This window comes from Denticeps clupeoides, chromosome 4 (genome assembly GCF_900700375.1).
Source record: "Denticeps clupeoides chromosome 4, fDenClu1.1, whole genome shotgun sequence".
NCBI classification, from domain to species: Eukaryota; Metazoa; Chordata; class Actinopteri; order Clupeiformes; family Denticipitidae; genus Denticeps; species Denticeps clupeoides.
Genome location: NC_041710.1, coordinates 20202894 through 20223417, shown reverse-complemented (window position 1 = coordinate 20223417; position 20524 = coordinate 20202894). Strand labels below are relative to the sequence as shown.

At 43.2% G+C, this 20524-nt stretch overlaps 2 protein-coding genes across 3 annotated transcripts; one reads left to right on the top strand and one right to left on the bottom strand.

Moving 5' to 3' along the window:
- Positions 1-3731: 3731 nt before the first annotated feature.
- Positions 3732-5667, top strand: hmgb2a (high mobility group box 2a). The gene is made up of 5 exons (XM_028976268.1): positions 3732-3849; positions 4466-4620; positions 4725-4879; positions 4957-5131; positions 5228-5667. Exons 2-5 carry the CDS (start codon positions 4474-4476, stop codon positions 5405-5407), a joined length of 657 nt encoding a protein of 218 aa, XP_028832101.1. The 5' UTR covers positions 3732-3849; positions 4466-4473; the 3' UTR covers positions 5408-5667.
- Positions 5668-5908: 241 nt separating this feature from the next.
- On the bottom strand, positions 5909-19126 carry galnt7 (UDP-N-acetyl-alpha-D-galactosamine: polypeptide N-acetylgalactosaminyltransferase 7). Of its 2 annotated transcripts, none has more exons than XM_028978107.1 (12): positions 18772-19126; positions 16481-16905; positions 12546-12712; positions 11936-12066; positions 11761-11840; positions 10788-10970; positions 9216-9333; positions 8993-9115; positions 8539-8757; positions 8342-8440; positions 8136-8264; positions 5909-6810 (listed from the first exon to the last, which is right to left on the bottom strand). In XM_028978107.1, the coding sequence occupies exons 1-12, from the start codon at positions 18892-18894 to the stop codon at positions 6673-6675; spliced, it is 1935 nt and encodes a 644-aa protein (XP_028833940.1). In that variant the 5' UTR covers positions 18895-19126; the 3' UTR covers positions 5909-6672. The 2 variants fall into 2 exon arrangements, with proteins under 2 accessions (XP_028833940.1, XP_028833939.1); XM_028978106.1 differs by lacking the exon at positions 10788-10970 and adding an exon at positions 10352-10534 and having other exon boundaries at positions 18772-19125.
- Between the last annotated feature and the right edge of the window lie 1398 nt (positions 19127-20524).

Below are 20524 nucleotides of genomic sequence, written 5' to 3'. Positions count from 1 at the left end.
ACTCTCATTACTGCTCATGACTGCATTAATCTGCCAACATCATGAACAAATTTGCTCCTCATAGCAGAAGTGAGTTTCTTGTGAGGAGGTCCAGAGTGGTCACAATGGCCTGGATTCCAGAACAATGAAAGCACATATCTGTGTTCAGTGATGTTTTAGCTAATGGCAGCATAATAAATGCATCATTATTTTTTTTAATGCAAACAAAAACAATCACTCCATATTTCTGTTGCTATGATATTTTAAGCCTAATTGAAATTCTGTTTTTTAAATTAATCTTTTAGCTTCATTTGTCATATTAAAATGAAATAAAATTAATTATTAAACATGCATGTAAATACATATTTATGCACATATATAATATGTAAGTAAACTGTTATTTCTACCAATCTGGCAACACTGAAAGCACTGCAAAATATGGTATTTCTTTGGTATTGTCTGTAAGTTAATTTTCACCTCCTAGATAAAGCTTGCAGAGTGGAAAAAAATGCAGGCAATTACAGTATTAATGTATTTCCAATGAATGTATATATCCAGAGTTTATTCATCAAATACTAAATATTTTTTTTAGCTTTCTTTAGCTATTTAATATATTGCTGTCAATTCTAGAGCTACTGAGTGGTCTTAAAATATAATCTACACCAGGTTTCTTTACTTTAAGATCTCATATTTCCTCTACTTGGAAGGTAGAGGAAAACTGGAATGGAAATGTAAGAAAACATAGATTAAAATGGTCTCTTACATATATTTTAAAAAAGTTTTGGGTTCTGAGTTATTTTATCTACAGATCGGGTCCTAAATGAAAGTGGCGTGAAAATGAGTGTCATTCTGAAACACAGCACAGCAAAATGTGTTTGAACTGGCAGCCTTCTGATTATGAGGATGCTTCCCTACCCTCTAGGCCACTACTGCCCCTAGTAAATGGAATAAGGGATTTCAATGATGGACATTTTAAAGCACTTATGTAAGTCACTCTAAATAAGAGTGTCTACCAAATGCTGTAAATGTAATATATTCAGCCAAGTAAGAATCCCTGTTTCTCCAGATTTATGAAAATAAATGAATTAAACCGCTTGCTAGTTATCTTAACATATATGAGAGGGAACCAACCACCCACCCAGCCCTTGGTTGTGTTAAATGTAATGATTGATTGCTCTCACACACCACACTTCTATGGAGCAGTAGTGGCCTAGCGGTTAAGGAAGAGGCCTTGTAATCGGAAGGTTGTCGGTTCGAATTCCACCACAGCTGGAACTGAAGCCCACAAGGTGCCACTGAGCAAAGAGGACACATTTCGTTGTATCACCGTGTGCTGTACTGCAGTGTATCACAATCACTTCTGAATACAGGACAATATGTGGCAAGCACAAATCCTTCTACTACCTTCTTCTTCTATAAAGCACATATAAACCCATATATATTTAAAAACCTGGAAAGTGTGTAACTTGTGAATGTGATGTGTGTGGTCATGGTATGCATAGACCTACTTGCATTTATAGACCTACTTGTATGAAACACAATGCTAGTTCACATTTAAAACAACATTTCTATGGACTATGATTTCACTGCATTTCTGAAAGTATTTTTTTCTCCACTTCATATTAATTAAGTTCTTACTTACTACCACTATGCCCCTGAGTAAGAAGATTTCCTGTCCCTGTAACTACTGATTGTAGGTTGCTCTGGTTAAGGCTGTCTGAATAAATGCTGAAAATGTAAATGTATACTAACATGTCCTGCATCAAAATAATTGATGACCAAGAGAAAAGGGAGCACTGCTGTAGCTACAGGCCTCTAATGACGGGGGAATATGGGATTATGTGGGCAGAATTTACACTGATTTAACCCACCCTGTCTCCAATCCAAGGTGTAAAAGCACACGACCGGCCTACACCCTAGCCATTCACCTCGAAAGGCCACAGTGAGAGAACCACAGGTATCAAGTGGCCTCATATCTGCGTGGAAGAGCCAAAGCCCGACGCTTGTCTATCAGACCATGCAGATGTTAATTTTACCATTCACATGTACAGGGAGCACATTCACAGAGCACTCAATAGGAACAAGCCATGCTCACCCCCACCCTCTCCAGCAGCCACAGAAAAAGGTGCTACTTCATGGCGTGGCACTTTTTTCACATTTAAGAAGACATTAGGAATACTTTGGAGCCCCTCTTGTTTTAGTTTGTCATGCCATGACCAAGTGATTGCAAAAAATCAGAAATCAGAATTTTTGTTAAATTCTATGACATGAGTCCAAATTCTAATCTAAAAGTCGAAGTCATTGGTGAAGTGACACCACCGTGTAAAAAACGGCTTTTTAACACCTGAACCAAATGCTGAGGAAACCATCTCCCAAACTTAAGAGCATTTCTGATTATGCCCTGAATGGATTTTTTTTTCTCTATGGACGAAATGCGCCTGGATAAAATTATGCTCTTTACAAGTATGAGAACATAGCCGCTCCTTCTGAACTCAGCAATATGCTTTCGAAGTGAATGAAGATATTTAAGATATATTGAATCAAATTAAAGATGCTGCACATTTACAGCATTCATCAGACGCCCTTATCCAGAGTGACTTGCAATCAGTAGTTACAGGGGACAGTTTCCCCCGGGAACAACTTAGGGTTAAGTGTCTTGTTCAGGGACCCAATGGTAGTAAGTGGGATTTGAACCTGGGTCTTCTGGTTCATAGGCAAGTGTGTTACCCACTAGGCTAATGCCACATGTAGCTTGGCTTGCTGAACGTGCATCTAGAAAAAAGGAACACACGAACGTGCAGCAGCTTGTGTAAGTTTATAGACATTTAATCGGTAATTAAGAGCATTGGGTACTTTCTGGCTGTGGAAACTACCCGACGTGGGAAATGACTAAAATCCGAATAACCCTGCAGCACCACTTTCACTGCCATGAACCTCATCAGTGGCCTAATGGCCACAGACTGACCCCTGACTGATGAGCTTCAGCGTTCGACTCTGTATTATGAAAATGATTTCTGGTGGCAGTGTGTGATTAAATGGGGATCGGTGTGCTTTGAATGCAGTTCGGATAAGTTTGTATAAAAGCTGCATTAAACAGGTGAACAGGTTTTGAACCACAGTGTGTGTGTGTGTTGAGTCCAGTTGGTAAAGTTCAGCTCACCTCAATCTGCAGCCCCGATCACAGCCGAAATTCTACAACCTCTGTGGTGTTTAAAACGTCGTATTCTGTCTAATCTGATGGCTCCAGGGAGCCTGAAAAAACCAAACCCAAAAGGAAGTCGCTTGGCATGAAAACGCAAACCGGTTCAGGCTGCTTGGTTCCAGTTCATTTGCGGACCTGCATGGTTTGTATGCAAGGCAACAAACGAGAAGAAAAAAAACACACACACTAATATATTCTTATATCTTTCTCTACATTTATCTTAATACACCAGACTTTGGTTAAATGAAGATTTATGCTGCCGGATAGCGAAAAAACACGGCGTCTAAGTGTATCTGACTAAATTCTGAAACGTTAAAAACAGAATTTAGGATTTAAAACCTTTGAAACATTGCTTTCGCGCACATCGCGATTATATGGGCTGAAAGTTTATCATTCGCTACATTTAATTAATCGCGTTTTTCCCGCCGACTGATTTAAATCCCACGCCTGGCCGGCCGCTGATTGGCCGCCTGAACTTGTTGGCGCCAGCTGCCCGCCCGTCGGCCAATGGGAACGCGCCGCCCCCCTTCCCGTTCAGCGGGACGCCGAGCAGAAGGGGCGGAGCCGAGCGGCCATTTAATCAGGGTTGTGTGCGCCGTGTGCACCGACAAGACAGCAAGTCTCCAGCACTGCCAGCCGCCCGTCGAGTCGAGTCGCCCCGAAGTCCGGTAAGTTGGTGGCGGGCTTTTAAATCGTCGAACTCCGTTTTCATGTTCGTTGCCGTTCTCTGTAAGAACCCGAGTTTGAGAACTTGAGTGTTCGTTCCATGGGTAGGTGCGGATTAAAGTCGAGCGTGTCCGATTCGTCAAGGTTACGGAAACCAAGACCGTAACCAGCAACTTTCCGCCACAAACTGGCCTGTAACGTTTGTTTTATTTTCTTTTTATTCAGTGGCGGGTCTCTAATTCCACAGTTAATCTCCGTCCGGTTTAACATGGCGCGCTAATCCCCGCTCGTCGCCTCGGTTCAGGCCGGCGGCGCCGGCTCCGGTCCCCGGCTCCGCCGCGACTCGCCCCGTCCGCCTGCCCGCGTCCCACCGCGGCGCCCTGCGCGGATCTCCGGACGCGGAGCGGCCGTTTAGGCGGGAAACAAGATGGAGGGCAGATTATTGTTGTGCGCGTCGGTCTCAGTGGAGCAGGAACTTGAGCGGATTAGTGGCGCGTTTCCTCGCTTAAGACCCAAGGGCATCGGGGAGGTTTAACTCGTGACTCGTCGCTTGAAATCTTTTTATTTAGTTATTTAATACGTTTTAAATAGGATTTTTTTTTTTTTTTCCTTCTTTAGAAATTGGTATGGGTAAAGATCCTAACAAGCCCAAGGGGAAGACGTCCTCCTACGCCTTCTTCGTCCTGACCTGCAGAGAGGAGCACAAAAAGAAGAACCCCGATGTTCCGGTCAACTTCTCCGAGTTCTCCAAGAAGTGTTCTGAGCGCTGGAAGGTGCGTATCACGGCCTTGTTGCGTGTTGTTTTTCCGGGGAGGGGCGGGGCTTCGCAGAGCCACGCGTGGTGACCGTGATCGTGGCTTCTCTCCTCTTCCCACAGACCATGTCTTCTAAGGAGAAGGTCAAGTTCGAGGAGATGGCTAAAAATGACAAGGTCCGTTACGACCGGGAGATGAAGTCGTACATCCCGACGTCCAGCAAGTCCAGCAAGAAGGCCAAGAAGCAGAAGGACCCCAATGCCCCCAAGCGCCCCCCGTAAGTGCAGAGCAGAGATGGGACTCAGTCCTTTCCGGTTCATTTGAAGTAGCTGATACCTCGTGTTCTCTCTACAGGTCCGCGTTCTTTCTTTTTTGCTCTGATCACCGCCCGAAGGTTAAGGGTGAGAATCCAGGCATCACTATTGGCGAGATTGCGAAGAAGATGGGTGAGATGTGGTCTAAGCTGGGTTCCAAGGAAAAGACACCTTATGAACAGAAGGCTCAGAAGTTGAAGGAGAAGTATGATAAGGTATGTGCATCTGCTTGTGAATTTGCCGCTACTTTTAAACACAGTTGCTCTTTAATTTTTATATATAATTCAAATGTTATTTATTTTTCCCTGAAGGATATTGCAGCTTACCGTGCTAAGGGAGGCAAAGCAGATGCAGGCAAGAAGGGTGGGCCGGGTCGGCCAGCTGGTGGCAAAAAGGCAGCGCAAGCTGATTATGACGACGAGGATGAGGACGAAGATGAGGAGGAGGATGAGGAAGATGACGACGATGATGATGACGACGACGATGACTAAACTGCCTGGAGACTTGAGCTTTTTTGAGATGCAATGTGAACATGCAATTTTTGGTTTGCCGATTCAAAACGTGCAGAACTGTAACTGTAATGCAAAATGAGGTAATGTACTGTTTTGTAAATTGATATTTTTCCCTTTCCTGTTTCCACTGTCATTTTAATGAGGAACAAGACTGTGTAGTACAATTGTTTTTAAAACAGAGCTTTAAATTTGTAGACTGAATTTCTTTTTATATATATAATAAAATTTTGTATATTACACTCTTTAGTTTTGCTTATTGCCTAAGGTCCCCCATGGACTGGTAACCATAGCGGAGGAAATGATTACATGGGTGTGTAAAAGCAAATAAAATTAGTTTATATATATATAGTTTTTTTTTTTTTCCACTTAATTTACATACAGGCTCAAACACCTGAGAAACTCCAGGTTTTTTTTTTTTTTTTTCCCCTCTTTTGAAACTACGTAACTCATTTTTGGTCTTTTAGGGGGGGGAAAAAAGAATCCATTGTTAAAAAGGTTCTTTATTGAGGAAAAAAGGCAATATAATTAAGTTAGATATGTACATCTTCATTACAGGCCCAGTCTCAATGTTAAATTTAGAAACCTATTTACATTATACAAAATTGCATACAGAGCAATAACATCTTTAAGAGGTTTGTCAGTTATTATACAGGATATTTTAACCATCCACATCATGATCCAGTGATATTGCTTTTCATTTCACCCATCCTCAAGCACACTTCACAGATTGATTTTTTTACCCCCAATGACAATCACTGTTCTCCACATCTAGATAAATCCCACAGCATCAAGTACCAAAGGCCAGCATCAGGATGCGGTTGAGACCTTTCAAAGGTCACAGCAATCCAGTGTTAATTATATAGACAAGGAAAAAAAAAAAAGTCATTTTATTAGACTGTAACAAGTGCCAAACACTTGTCTAACAGCAATGACCAATCTCAGTGCCGCTGCATTTTTTTTTGTGAATATTGTTCCTGCACCCAGCAAAAAAATATTGAATGGAAAAAAAGTTATATATATAAAAATACAAAGTCCTATGACATCAGGATTGCATGGAGTGCATCATGTATGTAAACACCTAGAATAAGGACAATGAATGGTATGCTCAGGACGGGAAATGTGCAATCCTCTGTCAGATTATTTACACCAGTGTCTCCTCTTGTTCTTCTTGCTGTGGTTACAGAAAAAGAGCATTCTCCACGAACACTACAATTATACTGCTGTAAAGATGTTAGACCCTGGGTTCACACTGCCACGATATTGTTCATCTCCCACTTCTGAGTAGTTTTGCTGTTGTCACAGTCAGCAATGAAAACCTTGTGAAGGACGTCAGATCGGTCCAGACATTTCCCCGTAGGAACGTGTGTAAAACGATGAAGATCCTTAGAGGACAAAAGGGAAAACACAAGATATTCAGCATTAAAACAAAAACTGCTTAAATCAGGGGAATGGCCACCAGACAAGGCTTTTTTTTTTTTTTGGAAAACTTCCCTTTTAAAATAGCCAAAAAACCTCATTATGTCATTAATGGGCCCCATCAATTCAGTTAAAATGAATATCCTTTCTCATCTATCTATTTATTTCAGTCTATTACAATTGTATTTCAAAGTGCTTCTTTAACCGTTTGAGCTCAAATCATCTCCCTGTTGTACATTTTCTGAGAATATGGACCCAAATGAGAAAGAATTTCTCTTTAGAAAGCCCAATCACACAAAATCACATTTCACCCGTCTGTTTAGGACCCAATGTTTACTGACTGGGCACAGAGAGGAATACTGTGCTTTAAAGACATTTTCATTAACAGCTTTGGGTCCTTTGCTCAGCTGTAGTGTGAAGTTGAACCTTTCAAACACTCACTTTTTCAGGTATTTAGAGATACAACTCTTCTTCCAAACATTAATTAATCTCCTGGATGTGCCAAAGTCTACAGTTCTAATTTCAGTCCTACAATTCTAACTTGTGGGTAAATGGTTCATGGTGTATTTCAGTTAATTTGACACAAGGCCTAAGAGTGCACATGTACAAACAACACTATGGCAATAAAAAGAACAAAAGTTTAAAAAGTAAGATTTTAAATACAGAGTAATCTCTATCAAAACACTGGTAAAACATTCCACCAACACATACCTCCAAACAACTATTCCCGATCTCTTAACTTTATAACAAGAGGAGAGCAGTGGTTGGGAGTGTGAATATACCTTAAATAGATAAGAGCATCGTTGCAATCAAATTATTTTCAAATGACAAGCAATAATTTACTTAAACTAAACTAAGCCCAGTTGTGCATTTCTCTGTCTGAGCTCTTTGCATGATCTGTGAATGCAATTAAATGGATGCTGCTAATTTTTTGTATGCTATGCTTTGTCTGCATTAGTTTATGCTACAGTGGTTTCAGCCGCCGTGGCAATTAATGTAATAACCAGAAAGGTAAATATTATATTTGGGGTGGTTTCGTTTTTTTTGCGCTTTGTGATCATTTACTGGGATGAAAACCATCAGTGTCTGGCAACACTGGCAGATTTAAGGAGCCTCATTCCAGCGATGTGACATTTGGTACTGCAAATTCACAAACGTCATTGCAAGATTTCAGATTTCTTCCCCTGCCTTTGTTGGTCATTCAGAATTACATTTATTTATATAATGTGGACACTGAGTGAATGATTTCACCTTTGTGAGTTTTCCATTTAAAACCACAGGAAGCGCCTACCTTGAAGTAGCGCCACTCTGTGTGCTCATTCATGTTACAGTGGGTGATAATGATAGCAGAGCCATCGGAGCCCTTTGTTAGACACTGATCATACTGCATCAGCTGATGTGCTTCATTTATCCTGAAAAGCTGAAAGCAAAGACTTTGTAAGTCCCAGACACACACTTATTAAACAAGTAAAGGCCCATTATAAAATACCTTCATACCTGGTTTCCACCCATTCTGTGACATGGCCCAATCTCCACATTTCCTCCGTTAGTGTGGCCCATGCTGTCTATGCAGTAGCTTGTTTCAAATCCACGAATCTGAGGGAGAAGAAACCGCACCAAATGCAAAACAATCATTTTCTAGAGCAAGGTTGCAAGTGCAGTAATCGTAACCGTAGCCGCAGGAAAGCAAATACCTCTCCCCACTCCACGTTTTTAGGAGGTAGAGGGTAGTGGGTTGGGATGTCATAAGCAATCTCCTCCATAAACCACTTAAAACTCTTGCAGCGGTGCTCTTCTCTGAACTTCTTCAGATCACTGATGTCTCCATAGGCCAAGGTCAACGTTTCTGGCCGGCTGGCGTAGAAGTAGTCCTTATACTCGTCCCACCAGACCTCAACAACGCGGACGTAGTTCTACAGAGATGTTGAGAGAGGCAAGCAGCCTGTCATTTATTTACTTTAAGGTTGTCAAAGATAAGAGCATTAATACAGTTGATGTAAATTACACTAATGGGACTGACTGAAATTATTGCCACAATTTTTTCACAATTAACCATGCAGCCTATTTAAACATAAGCAGTAAACAGTCATTTTAAGATGATTGTTTTAAAAGGTTTACAGTTTGAAGAGGGAGGGTAGGTGTTCTGACCTTCAAGGTTGGGGAGGAGCCCACATGGGCAGGTGGCGGGTTGCCATCCCAGCCCTGCAGACGGTAAATGTGACCCACACGGGAGCAGGGCACAAATAACAGCTTCCCTCCACACTGCCAGATCTATAGCATGGAAAGGGAGAAAACACACTGTATACTTAATTCTCCTGAAATTTTAAAGTACAGAGCATGCAATTCTTTAATGGGAGTGTTTAGCGCTCACCTTGTAAGAAATCTCAAAGTTCTCTCCTCCCCAGATCTGCAGGCCTGGATCGTACAGGCCCAGCTCAAAAAAGTAGTCCCTCTCTATAGCAAACAACCCACCGGCCATGGCAGGTGACCTGCGTAAATACAGGCACAGAGCTGTCTCTACGCAAACACACGTCTGCAGCGTTCTCTCTTTTAAAATGTCAAATGTCAAGGGAAAAACTACCATTATCATACCAGCATATGTTCACAAATGAAAGCATATGAACAAACAACCATTTGGACCAGTAAAAGACAGACGGGATTACAGGTGGGAAATGGAAGAGATTATATGGATGATTGACATGGACAGAAGAAAGGTTCAGGCTGTTTAAGTTGATGGGGCGAGAAGGTTTATCTCTCCTGCGGTGTCTGAAACGGCTTCACCCGCTGAAGATCTGAAGATCCAACAGGGAAGGATGATAAATGCTCAGCCTACTCTTTTTAAAACAGATAAGGGCTGGGAGCAAATGGAAATTTAACAGCAATATTTATTAACTGTTCAATTGATTTATTTTCAAATTACTATCAGTTGACAATCATGAGAAATCAGAATGTGGGCGACTGCTTCGTGCATTGTGGGTGGGTTTTGATTGATGGCATATGGCATTATTTTGGTGCTAAACGCAGCCCCAGTTTGAAATCCAGTGTACCCATAGTGATTATCGTACTGCTTTATAACATACAGGGAAGGATTTCAGACACCGCTATAGAGGAGGTTGCCTGCATGTCAGGGCATGCAGCATGTCATACATACAGGTCTTGTCATACATGTGGATCAGATCACACATACAAAAAAAATCACAACATGCAAACGTCTCAATTACTACCATTCCAGTCTCGGTGTGAGTAAGAAGAAGGGCTGGCTTCTTCATGTCAGTGCGGTTGAGCAGAAGCATTTTTAGTACAGCTTAACGTCGTAGACGGTGGCTAAAGCATTGGAGCTGTTGCATGCAGAAGCCCTGGTGACTCCGTGAAGGTAAGATAAGAACTGGCACGAAAGGAAAGACCAGGAAAGGGGAGCCCCGACCACGCTGTGGAGGGAAGCCTGCGGTTTGAACTTGACCATGGAGTGGGTTCCCTCTGGCCAGGTGTCATGTGGTGCTGATTTACCGATAGGGCTCAGTTCTAGATAATCTCTTCTGCTTCTCCCTGTCAGTGAGTGGTACGCGCTTCCAGAGCATGCTCCAGTCCCATGCTCCTCTGGCAAAGCCATCCTCGTCCCCTCCCCCCTGTGGCTCAATGTTGAATGTCTGGCCGTGAATGGAGTCAATGAGAGGCACCGTGCACACAGTTCTGAGGCCCGTGTCGGGCAGAGGAGGACAGGTGGGTGGATGGGTGGGGGGTGTTCATGCACCACACATTCAATCACACGCAGCCATTCGTTTTCATACAAGGACAAACGAATGGACGGCAAGCACAGGTCCCCACACGAGGACACAGACAATCCATGCACACAGGGAGTAGGTGGAGGGGGAGGGTAACAAAAAGAGAGAGAGAGAGAAAAAAAAATGGGTGTTTAGATGAGCAGGGTGCAAGGATGCTTTACCGATAAGGCTCGGTTTTATGCGTTCTCTTAGCCTTCTCCCTGCTGCTGAGTGGCACCCTCTTCCACAGGAGGCTCCAGTCCCACGCACCCCGCGCCAGACCGTCCTCATCACCACCCTGCTGCGGCTCTATCGTATAATCATTGCCGTCTATGTAATCTATCAAAGGCACTGTGCAAACGGTTCTGCAACGTTAATCAGAACACAACAGCAACATTATTCTTTCAGAGAGCTGAGCATGGCAACAGGACGAGGCCACCTTCTCTTAACCTGTGTGCTGCAGAGGGGTTTAATATAATACTTGATTTAACCACTGTAATTAACAGTACGCTGCACGGTGTCTACGCGCTTCACTGAAGACACAGCCCGTGTCCACGGCGGAGTTAAAGGCCCGAGTCCTCTCGCCCTTTGTAAATGGTCGGCTGCTGCTGTTTGCAGATTTTTGGGTGGCTGACCAGTGCCTGCTTAATAAGAACAGAACAGTCTGATACAGTCTTTAAGATCCAATATCTCATTACTGCAATGTGCAACAACAACAATAATAATAATAATAATAATAATAATAATAAATGGTAAGCAGTGGTCCTGTCAGTAATTGGTGGCTGATGGGCTACAGCTTATAACTGTACGGATTTCTAGTGTATTTATATGGTAGATGAATAAAATAAATTGGCCAAAGATACATGTTTCTAATAAAACAGTGTGAAGCAGAACAGAGTGTGCAGCAGTGGTTTTAAACTCCAGTGCAGCTTTTACAGCACACCGTAAGTCGCTAAGTGAAAGGTGGGACTCGTGTACAGCACAATGCCTTGCACACTTTTAAGCACATTTTAAGGTGAACAAACTGGTTAAGAAATGAAGTGATTAAAAATAAATACACATGTGCATCATACACATATTACATTATAACTATTGTAAATAAATACATTGAAATGTTGTTACAGTCTATCCAATCATAAATGATGTGATTTTTACCTGTCCTTGGATATGGGGGCAACCAGTGGAGCGTACCAGTTAATCCCCACCTCACAGTGAGCGTCCAGGTAGATGAGCACCTAAGGAGTGCATTCCCATCAGAAACATGATAGTGGAGGTCTTCTTGCCGAAGTTTCACAGAGGTGCACACATGCACAAAGAGGCGAACACTGACCTGTCCGATACTGGCCTTCCGGGCACCAATACTTCTAGCCTGGATCAGGCCTTCCCTCTTGTCATTCCTGAAGAGCTTGACCAGACCATTCCACTGCTTTATGTATTCCTCTAGACGTTCTTTCAGATGAACTACAGAAGAATCAAGCAGAAGGTTTAAAATAGTAAAATAAAGACAGGCAAAATATCAAAACATAAATGATACAAAAACTGATTTAGATCACATTGCAAAAGGGGAATTCCACTAAATATTAAACACTGTTGACAACTTCATAACGGCAACGGCATTCTGTCACAGCGATTGAGTTCTTAGCCCAACATCCACAGTAACATTATGGAGCTGAAAGGCCCTGAGTGTGAGGCAGCAGCAACTTCCTGATGTAAACGGAATGGTGTAATAGAAGGAGACTCTGAAATGCACACAGGTCCGACCGCCACAGCCGCAGCTTGCATGCAAATGCACAGCAACTAAAAAAAAAACAAACACAGAGCACCCTCCGAGGGGTTTACCCTCGAACCGAAACTCAGGACGTGGGCGAGCTGGCAGACTTTGAGCTGAATGTTCATAAGACTAGAAGGTGAAGAAAAGAAAGAAAAGTCTCACTTCTAACCTTTATTGCTGAAGTCATCGATCATGACTATTTCAGCCAGATACTTGCGAGGAGTCCTTTTGATGACGCTGTGCACGGTCCTCATCAGGGTGGACCAGCCTTCATTGTGGAAGACGATGATAACACTGGAGGTCAGCAGGTTTGTGTCATAGTGCCAGTATTTACACCTGAGAAATGTGACAAGAGACAGAAGCAGCATGAAATGTAAATGAAAAAATTTGCAATACTGCAAAACGCAATTGAAAGCAAATGAGTCTTGGAACTGGTACTTCCATGTACCAGTCATAAAATGTAGAGCAACATTTTGTACTAGCTGCAAATGGGAACGGGTCCTTCCAGCATATAGCGAGTTAAAAGATAATCCTTTTCGATGGCTGCCACAGATGGAATAATGAACTCTTGAGCACCAAAGATATCTTTTTTTTTATTATTTAATCACAATCAAGTAATGCAATGTACTCACAGATATATTGCTTACAGGCAACTAAATTTGTACTTTCACAATGTGGCTCTAAGGGGAAGCATACACAGGAAAGACCACTACCTTAACCTACATGAGCTATTTCCTGATGTGTTTTACTTCTTGAGGTGCATGCAGCTACAATGATCTATTTAGATAGATGGATGCCTTTATTATAACTGTACAAGTACAGCGAGATCACATTCGATGAAGACCAGCAGATGCACATTTAAACTAGGGTTCAACAAAGATCAATTAAAAAGATAAGTAAAAAAATATAGTGATGTTTACATTATATGACTGCCAGATAGTACAGAATATTTTAGCACAAGCCTAGCCATTCCATTATCCATGTAAATAGGCAGGGACAGGGAGTCAGAGAAAGGTGTGATGAAAGAGGTAGAAAATGGAAGAGCAATTTAAAGGCTGTAATGTACCAGCAGGCTGTCCTCGGGATTAAAAAGACATCAGCAGGCATCTGCTGGGGTGGGGGAACAACTGATTCTACAGAACTCCGTCAGACGCTTTTAATCGAACACGCCCAGCTGTCCTCACTAGCGAGCCAGTAAGCTCCCTCCCCCCTTATATTGCATTAGGGCCTGTAAAATGGCTTCTTTGTAAGACCCACAAATGGTATTTGTGCGTCTGTGTGTGTGTGTCAGCACAAACTCTGACGGTCTCTATTACAGAGGCTGACACACTACCTTCTGTGTAATAGGATTACTGCCTGTTCCAACCTGTCTGTATTGTACTTCACTGCACTGTACAGTTTGACCACATGGCCCACATTCTCCCATTAAGGAACTAACAGGACAGCGTGCCTGTCATGGTCAGCCAGAGCTTCTGATTGTGCTGTTCTGTGTATCTTGGTCCTGCTTTCCGGTCGTGTGGAGAGTCAGAAAGCTTGAGATTTTATTGCAATGTGGAGGTCTGTTCCCAGGACGGCTGAGTGGATGTTTCAGCTGTCCAACCAGGTTTGGAATGAACAGGGAGCAAAGGTCTTACAGAAAATCCTAATATTCAAAAAGAGAAAAAAATGCAAGATGTTTCAGGCACGGAAACATGGGAAACCGATCATGTGATCACATTTTATTTTGGGCACAAAGAACACGGGGTCAGAACTTCCTGAGGCAACACACAGTGTAAAAAAAGCAGTATGGAACGGAGAGAGGAGTGAAAAAAAATCTACTAATGACCTGCCACAGAAAACGCAAGGTGAAAGGGTCAACATTCTTTTACATTTATTTCTAGCACTGAGCTATTGGTCCTGGAATCCATTTGTGAAAATATATGGAGCTCGTTAGATGTTTGTCTCACATTTTAGAGATGGGCCATATCTACAGATGTGTAACAATATTTTACTACTAGTACATGCAACCTTAAGAATTTATCACTGCTCTGAATGAGACTGCTGATAAATACAGAACTTATGAAATTACAAAGTAGTACTGGAAGCCATAAGCATTGGGTGCTGCAGAAATGATAGAAAGATCCACCCCCGCAGGATATTTTGAATAGCTTAGGATCCCTCAGTGACAGATCTATGGAAACACATCTACAGAGAATTCATCTTTGCGGTGATGCCGTCTCCAGTCACCCTGCACCAGTCACCAGGTCACACCTGCGAATTTTGGCTACAGGCCTACATTTGTGGTTGGGGAGAATTTTGTATGAATCTGAATTAACAAGAAAACAGATCAGTTCAGTAAACACATCAACTGAGTATTAATGTAAATATGCATGCTTTAACCAATGCAGTTAAAAATGCCATGCCATCATACATTTCATGTCCTTATATTCCAGTTTTCCACTAGTCACTAAGCGCCACCTGCTGGTAAGAAGTAATGTGACAAAAATACATAACGAATACCGCAATTAAGCAAGTTGTTTTAATATTTAACAAACCTATGGATGTTGAAAGTAGGTTTGCCGTAAATAATGAGAACTAAGCATGTATTTCATTCAGGTTTGAGAGAATACAATTTTAAAATAATTAAGTCTGGTTTCATTGGACCTAACCCTCCTTGATGGCAGCAAGACTGAGGAAAAACGTGAACTTTGAACACGTCGCCTTAAACCTTAGTTGTGCAACCTATTCTTCTGGTTGAGCAAGGGTGTGTCTGTATGCTGTGTTGCTTCAAACTCACAAATAAAGAAAAAAAAAAAAAAACCACCACACTTTGCATAGGCTGCCTGTAATGTTGTTCTTGGTGTGGTTGTGTGTGTGTGCACAGTACACAAATGATGTGGCATTGATGGCTGCCACAACATTTTTTCTCCTTCCCAAGCACGACTGGTTTATTTCCAAATGGTCAGCTTCATATTCAGTTGAAGACTAAACAATGCAGACCAGGGTGACCCAACAGTAACAATTTAGTAACCGGTTAAGTTGTTCAGCCTGCTGATCCAGACAAGCTACACATCAGCCACAAAAGGTCCACCGGGCGTGTTTAGTCTTAGCAGGAAACCGCCCTGGACAAGCAGGAAAGTGTGTGAAGGCTGAGGCGCGATGGGACTGAAGGCGAATGGGGTTAATTCTTACGAATATATCTGGCGCAAAGCCCACACTCGCATGAGCAGAAGGACAGAGCGCCTCCTGAAGGCAGCAACATGATACTGAGGTACAAATACAAATACTGTGACGGCTTTCGGGGCAGAAAGCTGATATTTAAGAGATGATTCAATTCCCAACACGACTAAAAATCCAGCACAACCGTTAAAAGTGTCAACCACTGGTGTAATGCTGAATCCTCAAAACCAATATCCTGAGCAACTTGTCAATAAATATAATTTGCAAACCAGTTTTACAACCTGCAGAAGGAGTTCATTAAAGGTCCCTCCCTGAAACGTCAGACGTGAGAGAAACTCCGATCGAATCAGACACATGGCAGCCGTTTTACTCCCTTCAGCCTTACTCAAGGGCGAAATCTTTTACATTCTTATTTTATGGAAAACACGAGAAACAACAAACCCAGCGTTTTCGCCATAAACAAGTCCAATCAACTCGTCTCTCTGCCTTAACGGCTCTACAGCGTTACGTAAATTCCACCCCAGATAATCCAGCTGCCGTTTGATGCAGAGAGACCGCCCTGTCGAACCTACATTACTGATGTACAGTAGAGAGTATTAACATTCCAATATGTCCCAGCTCAGCTTATCGGCACGCGCTGACGTCAGCCAAACCGCACTTCAGCATCTGGACTTATTTAGCTGGAGATAAATTGCCATTTCTAGGGCAAGGTTATGAAAGAAATGAACCAGAAAGATATGAGGAGGGACACATTACCATGATGTGATGGTGGAGCAGAAGAACCTGCTTTGATATTTATAGCGCAAACAGGTCCTGCCATGATGTGGTAATACTAGTGTATGGTGAGAATGGCATGCCAATGGAGTGGAACCTCCATCCAAGATGCTCAACTCAAGTCTGGGTGATCACTCCTGACACGATACACTGAAAAAAAATCAAACTTACTCGTCATGCCGCAGGTCATTGATGGTCCGGTCCAGAGAAATCATGTCACTAGCCACCATATTGAAGCCAAACTCTTTGATGCTGGACTGTGCAGACATTTTGTACTCTGTTCCAAGAACAAATGGCTTTGAGCCCTCTCCTGGTCCACCTTGAACCCCCTGCGGCTCTGGTTCTGATGGCTCGAAGTTGCCCAGGATGCCAGGTCTGAGCACAGGGTCACTGAAGATATTGGTATGGGGCTTGAACGTGATGTACTGTTTCTGGATGACATTCTGTTGGTTTTGCGCCCCGTTTTGCTTGTCCCCGACATTCTTCTGTCGGATGGAATCCAGGTCCACCTCAATACCTTCTACATGGGGCCACGGAACAACGGGCTTGAACTGGTCTGCCACGTCATTCTTCTGGTTGGGAGCGTCTCTGGCTTCCTGTGTAGAAGGCAAATAAGACTTTAGGCTGCAAACGAACCTTGCATCCAAACATTCTGAATGCAAACACTGACAACTGCCCTGAAGTCTACAGTTAATGAGTCATTCTGACTATATACACACACACACACACACACACACACACACACACACTTGACTAATTTATAAATATATCACACACACAGGTTATTGGTTACTAGCTGAAATAACATCTCATATGTCTCATATAACCATCTCATATAACATCCTATATGTCTTTTGTAATTCACTGAGATTGTTTCAAGTTTCTTGCTTCTTTGTGCTCTGATTCATAAACGACCGATAACTATTTTATTATAATCAGCACCAAACAAGCACAAAACAGAGACACTTGCGTTTGTACATTTTGTAGCCAAAACCGCACATTATCTGAAGATAAACTTTAGTCATTTCAGCTACATGCAGGTTAGACAGTACATAGTGAAACAAAATAACGTTTCTCCGGAACCTGGTGCTACATGTAACATTTGAACGATTAGACAGTCACATACTGACATGAAGTGCCTGTGTACGACACCGACAATCTGGGCTACACAAACTGCAAACAGGGGATGAACCAGTATGTGTTGGGGTTTATTTTTTTACTATGAACGTGAACGTTTACGGACCCTTAAAACACTGGACCTGTATTACACCCCTAATAAAGACATTTGTGCTGTTTGGTGACCCATTCTTTGATTACAGAAAGATGTAGGTTAGATGTAAGAGTAATTAATATAAGCCAGTATGGTTTAGCAAGCACTATTTGAATAAATGGAATAGAGAATCATGTTTAGAATGCTTTGTCTGTGCATTTGCCGCATTCAGGCGAAATATGTCTTGTATTCCCACAATTGTACCAGAAGCTGCTGTCGTAAACATGCAGGCAAATGAAGATGGACCACCAAGCATCAAATGAAAAAGTGCATTAAAAGCACAGGCCAGTAGAAATAATTAAAACACGAAGTGGGCCAGAGAAATTAACGAAACCAACCCTCTGGCTTTCACTCCATCTACGCAACACCACAATCTGGAGTTATAGGGTAACTTAACCTGACGCGGTTACATGGAATACAGTGTGTGAAGTTGGGTGGTAGGAGCCAAGTGTGTGACACACTCGCCTATGAACCAGAAGACCACAAAGCCTTCATGGTGTCCCTCAGCAAGACACTGCGTGTCCCCAGGGCGGACCGTCCCTGTCACCACTGATCGTCTGGTGTCTGCTGAACGCTGTACATGTAAATGAAGCTCATCAATATCGCTGCTTTTATTACTACAGCACCACGCCACGTGTCCACGGCCGTTCACACACCGGCCGCCAGCGGACACCCTGCCGTCACCCTGCCGTCACCCGGCCTTCCAGATGCGGCAGCGGCTCGTACACTTTCGAGAATAATGAACGTCAGCGTCAGCAATACTGACGACATAAGCGGACCGTCGCAAGCCAGCGGCGCCTTTGGTCCGGGCTGCTTTATCGCGCCCACGGTCACATGTGTATAAATCAAAAAGAAGACGGGTTAAAAAGAGCCGCCAGGTGGAAAAATAAGGATTTCCAGCACAGCCCTGTCTCCATGACAACGACGTGGCTCGGGGGGCTAGCGTTAGCTAGCCGGGCTAGGCTAGTCACTTTCGCTAGCCGCCCGAACACGCTGGCCGCGCTCGCAATGAATGGACGGGCGGCCGGGCGAGGGACGAAATGCACGCAGAAGGACAACTGTTGAAAAGAAGAGCGAAATGGAAGGAGGTTTTTTTTTTGTTTTTTTTTAAAATATATATATATATATATATATATATATATATATATATATATATATATATATATATATATAAAGAAAGAAATGCACCCACCACTTTAGCACCGAACGGCTCGTCGCTCGCTTTCGGCGAGAGGGAGGACCACAGCACCACCAGCCCCAAAAACGTGCCAATGACCAGCAGACTGCGCAGGATGAAGCCCACCTTCAACCTCATGTTTCGCCGATACGTTCTGCCCAGCAAGCAGCAAGCTAGCGATTGAGCGGCGGCATCCGCAGCCGCAGCCCGTCCCCCGCGCCCCGTCTCCGCTCCGCGCCGCGCCGCCCGCCTCGGTCCCGTGGCCCGGCCCCCCTCTCTCGGTTCCTTCACGCCGCCCCGGCGAGCGAAACTTTTCCCCGTCACGCCGGCCGGCCTCAGCACAAACAAATCTTATCGGGCTGGACGCACACGGATATGTGTTCGGGGCACACGGATGTAGGAAGTGCGCTGCGTTCCCGCGGATGCCGCACTGCAACCCACGTTTTTCCTTCAATTTGTCCCGTTCGCAGTAAAACCAGGTTCTATACAGCATTCATACCCACGCAATTACTGGTAGAACTGTTAATACACCTCACGGCCAAGCGTTTCGACTTGGTGGACGTGTGTAATTATTCGGGGATTTTTAAAGGACCGTCACATGAAGGTAGGGGACGAAACGTGAGCAGTGGGTCAGGACCATGTCCACCCTCAGACCAGGGGTCCGGACATCAACTGCAGGATTTCAGGGGCTCCAGTTCACTTTCTCTGTAATTATTCAGAAGTTTTTAAAGTGGGATGGTAGTGTCCTAGTGGGTAACACACTTGCCTATGAACCAGAAGACCCGGGTTCAAATCCCACTTACTACCATTGTGTCCCTGAGCAAGACACTTAACCCTAAGTTGCTCCAGGGGGGACTGTCCCTGTAACTACTGGTTTAAAGTCGCTCTGGATAAGGGCGTCTGATGAATACTGTAAATGTACCTGTCCATGAAGGTAGTGGACAAAACGTGAGCAGGTGATCAGGACACGTTCACCCTCAGGCCAGGGGTCCGGACAACAACTGCAGGATTTCAGGGGCTCCAGTTCACTTTCTCTGTAATTATTCTGGGTTTTTTTTTTTAAGGACCGTCACATGAAGGTAGGGGACGAAATGTGAGGAGTGGGTCAGGACCATGTCCACCCTCAGGCCAGGGGTCCGGACAGCAACTGCAGGATTTCAAGGGCTCCGGTTCAATTTCTCCGGCCTGCTGCACGACAAGAGCAGCTCGTTTTAAAGAATTCATTCCGTGCTGTATGCTGGTGACCACTGGCAATTATAAGTGAATTTACGGGACTTACAAGGGACGCATCCCTTGTGTCTCTAAATACATTTTGTGGTGAAATGACATTGACAAACTGTCAGTAATAAAGCAAGCATTCACTTTAAAATAGTATTATGATTAGTATTTTTATTTTTGTTAGTAATTGTAATGTGTTATTGATTGTAACTAATTTATAGAATTATATGCACACACAGACGGCAATACACCAGAACAGGAATCTTTGTTCTAATTACCTGTTAAATACCTTTCAACCATTTAATTTTGTAGACAGTGACAAAAACTCTCTTGAAATGTGTTTATGGTTATCCTGACAAAATGACGTACTTTAATCATCGAGAACACACCAGTGTGTGAAAGAGCAGCATTAAACATTACTACAATAATAAATAATGAGTGCTGTTAGACATCATACTGTTCTTTATGTTCAATAAACAGTCCTTGAAGTCAAGGCCCTCCCTCCGGGAAAGAGTCAAATGCAGAAACAGTTCCCTTAACGCTGGTAGGG

Excerpts from the sequence above, each read along its gene's own strand:
- hmgb2a (XM_028976268.1), top strand. The coding sequence starts at position 4,474 with ATGGGTAAAGATCCTAACAAGCCCAAGGGGAAGACGTCCTCCTACGCC. Across the intron at positions 4,880-4,956 it reads AATGCCCCCAAGCGCCCCCC|GTCCGCGTTCTTTCTTTTTT; the intron begins GTAAGTGCAGAG and ends TTCTCTCTACAG. Across the intron at positions 5,132-5,227 it reads TGAAGGAGAAGTATGATAAG|GATATTGCAGCTTACCGTGC; the intron begins GTATGTGCATCT and ends TTTTCCCTGAAG.
- galnt7 (XM_028978107.1), bottom strand. The coding sequence starts at position 18,894 with ATGAGGTTGAAGGTGGGCTTCATCCTGCGCAGTCTGCTGGTCATTGGC. Across the intron at positions 16,906-18,771 it reads AGCCGTTCGGTGCTAAAGTG|GAAGCCAGAGACGCTCCCAA; the intron begins GTGGGTGCATTT and ends CCTTCTACACAG. Across the intron at positions 8,758-8,992 it reads GCTCCTCCCCAACCTTGAAG|AACTACGTCCGCGTTGTTGA; the intron begins GTCAGAACACCT and ends ACATCTCTGTAG.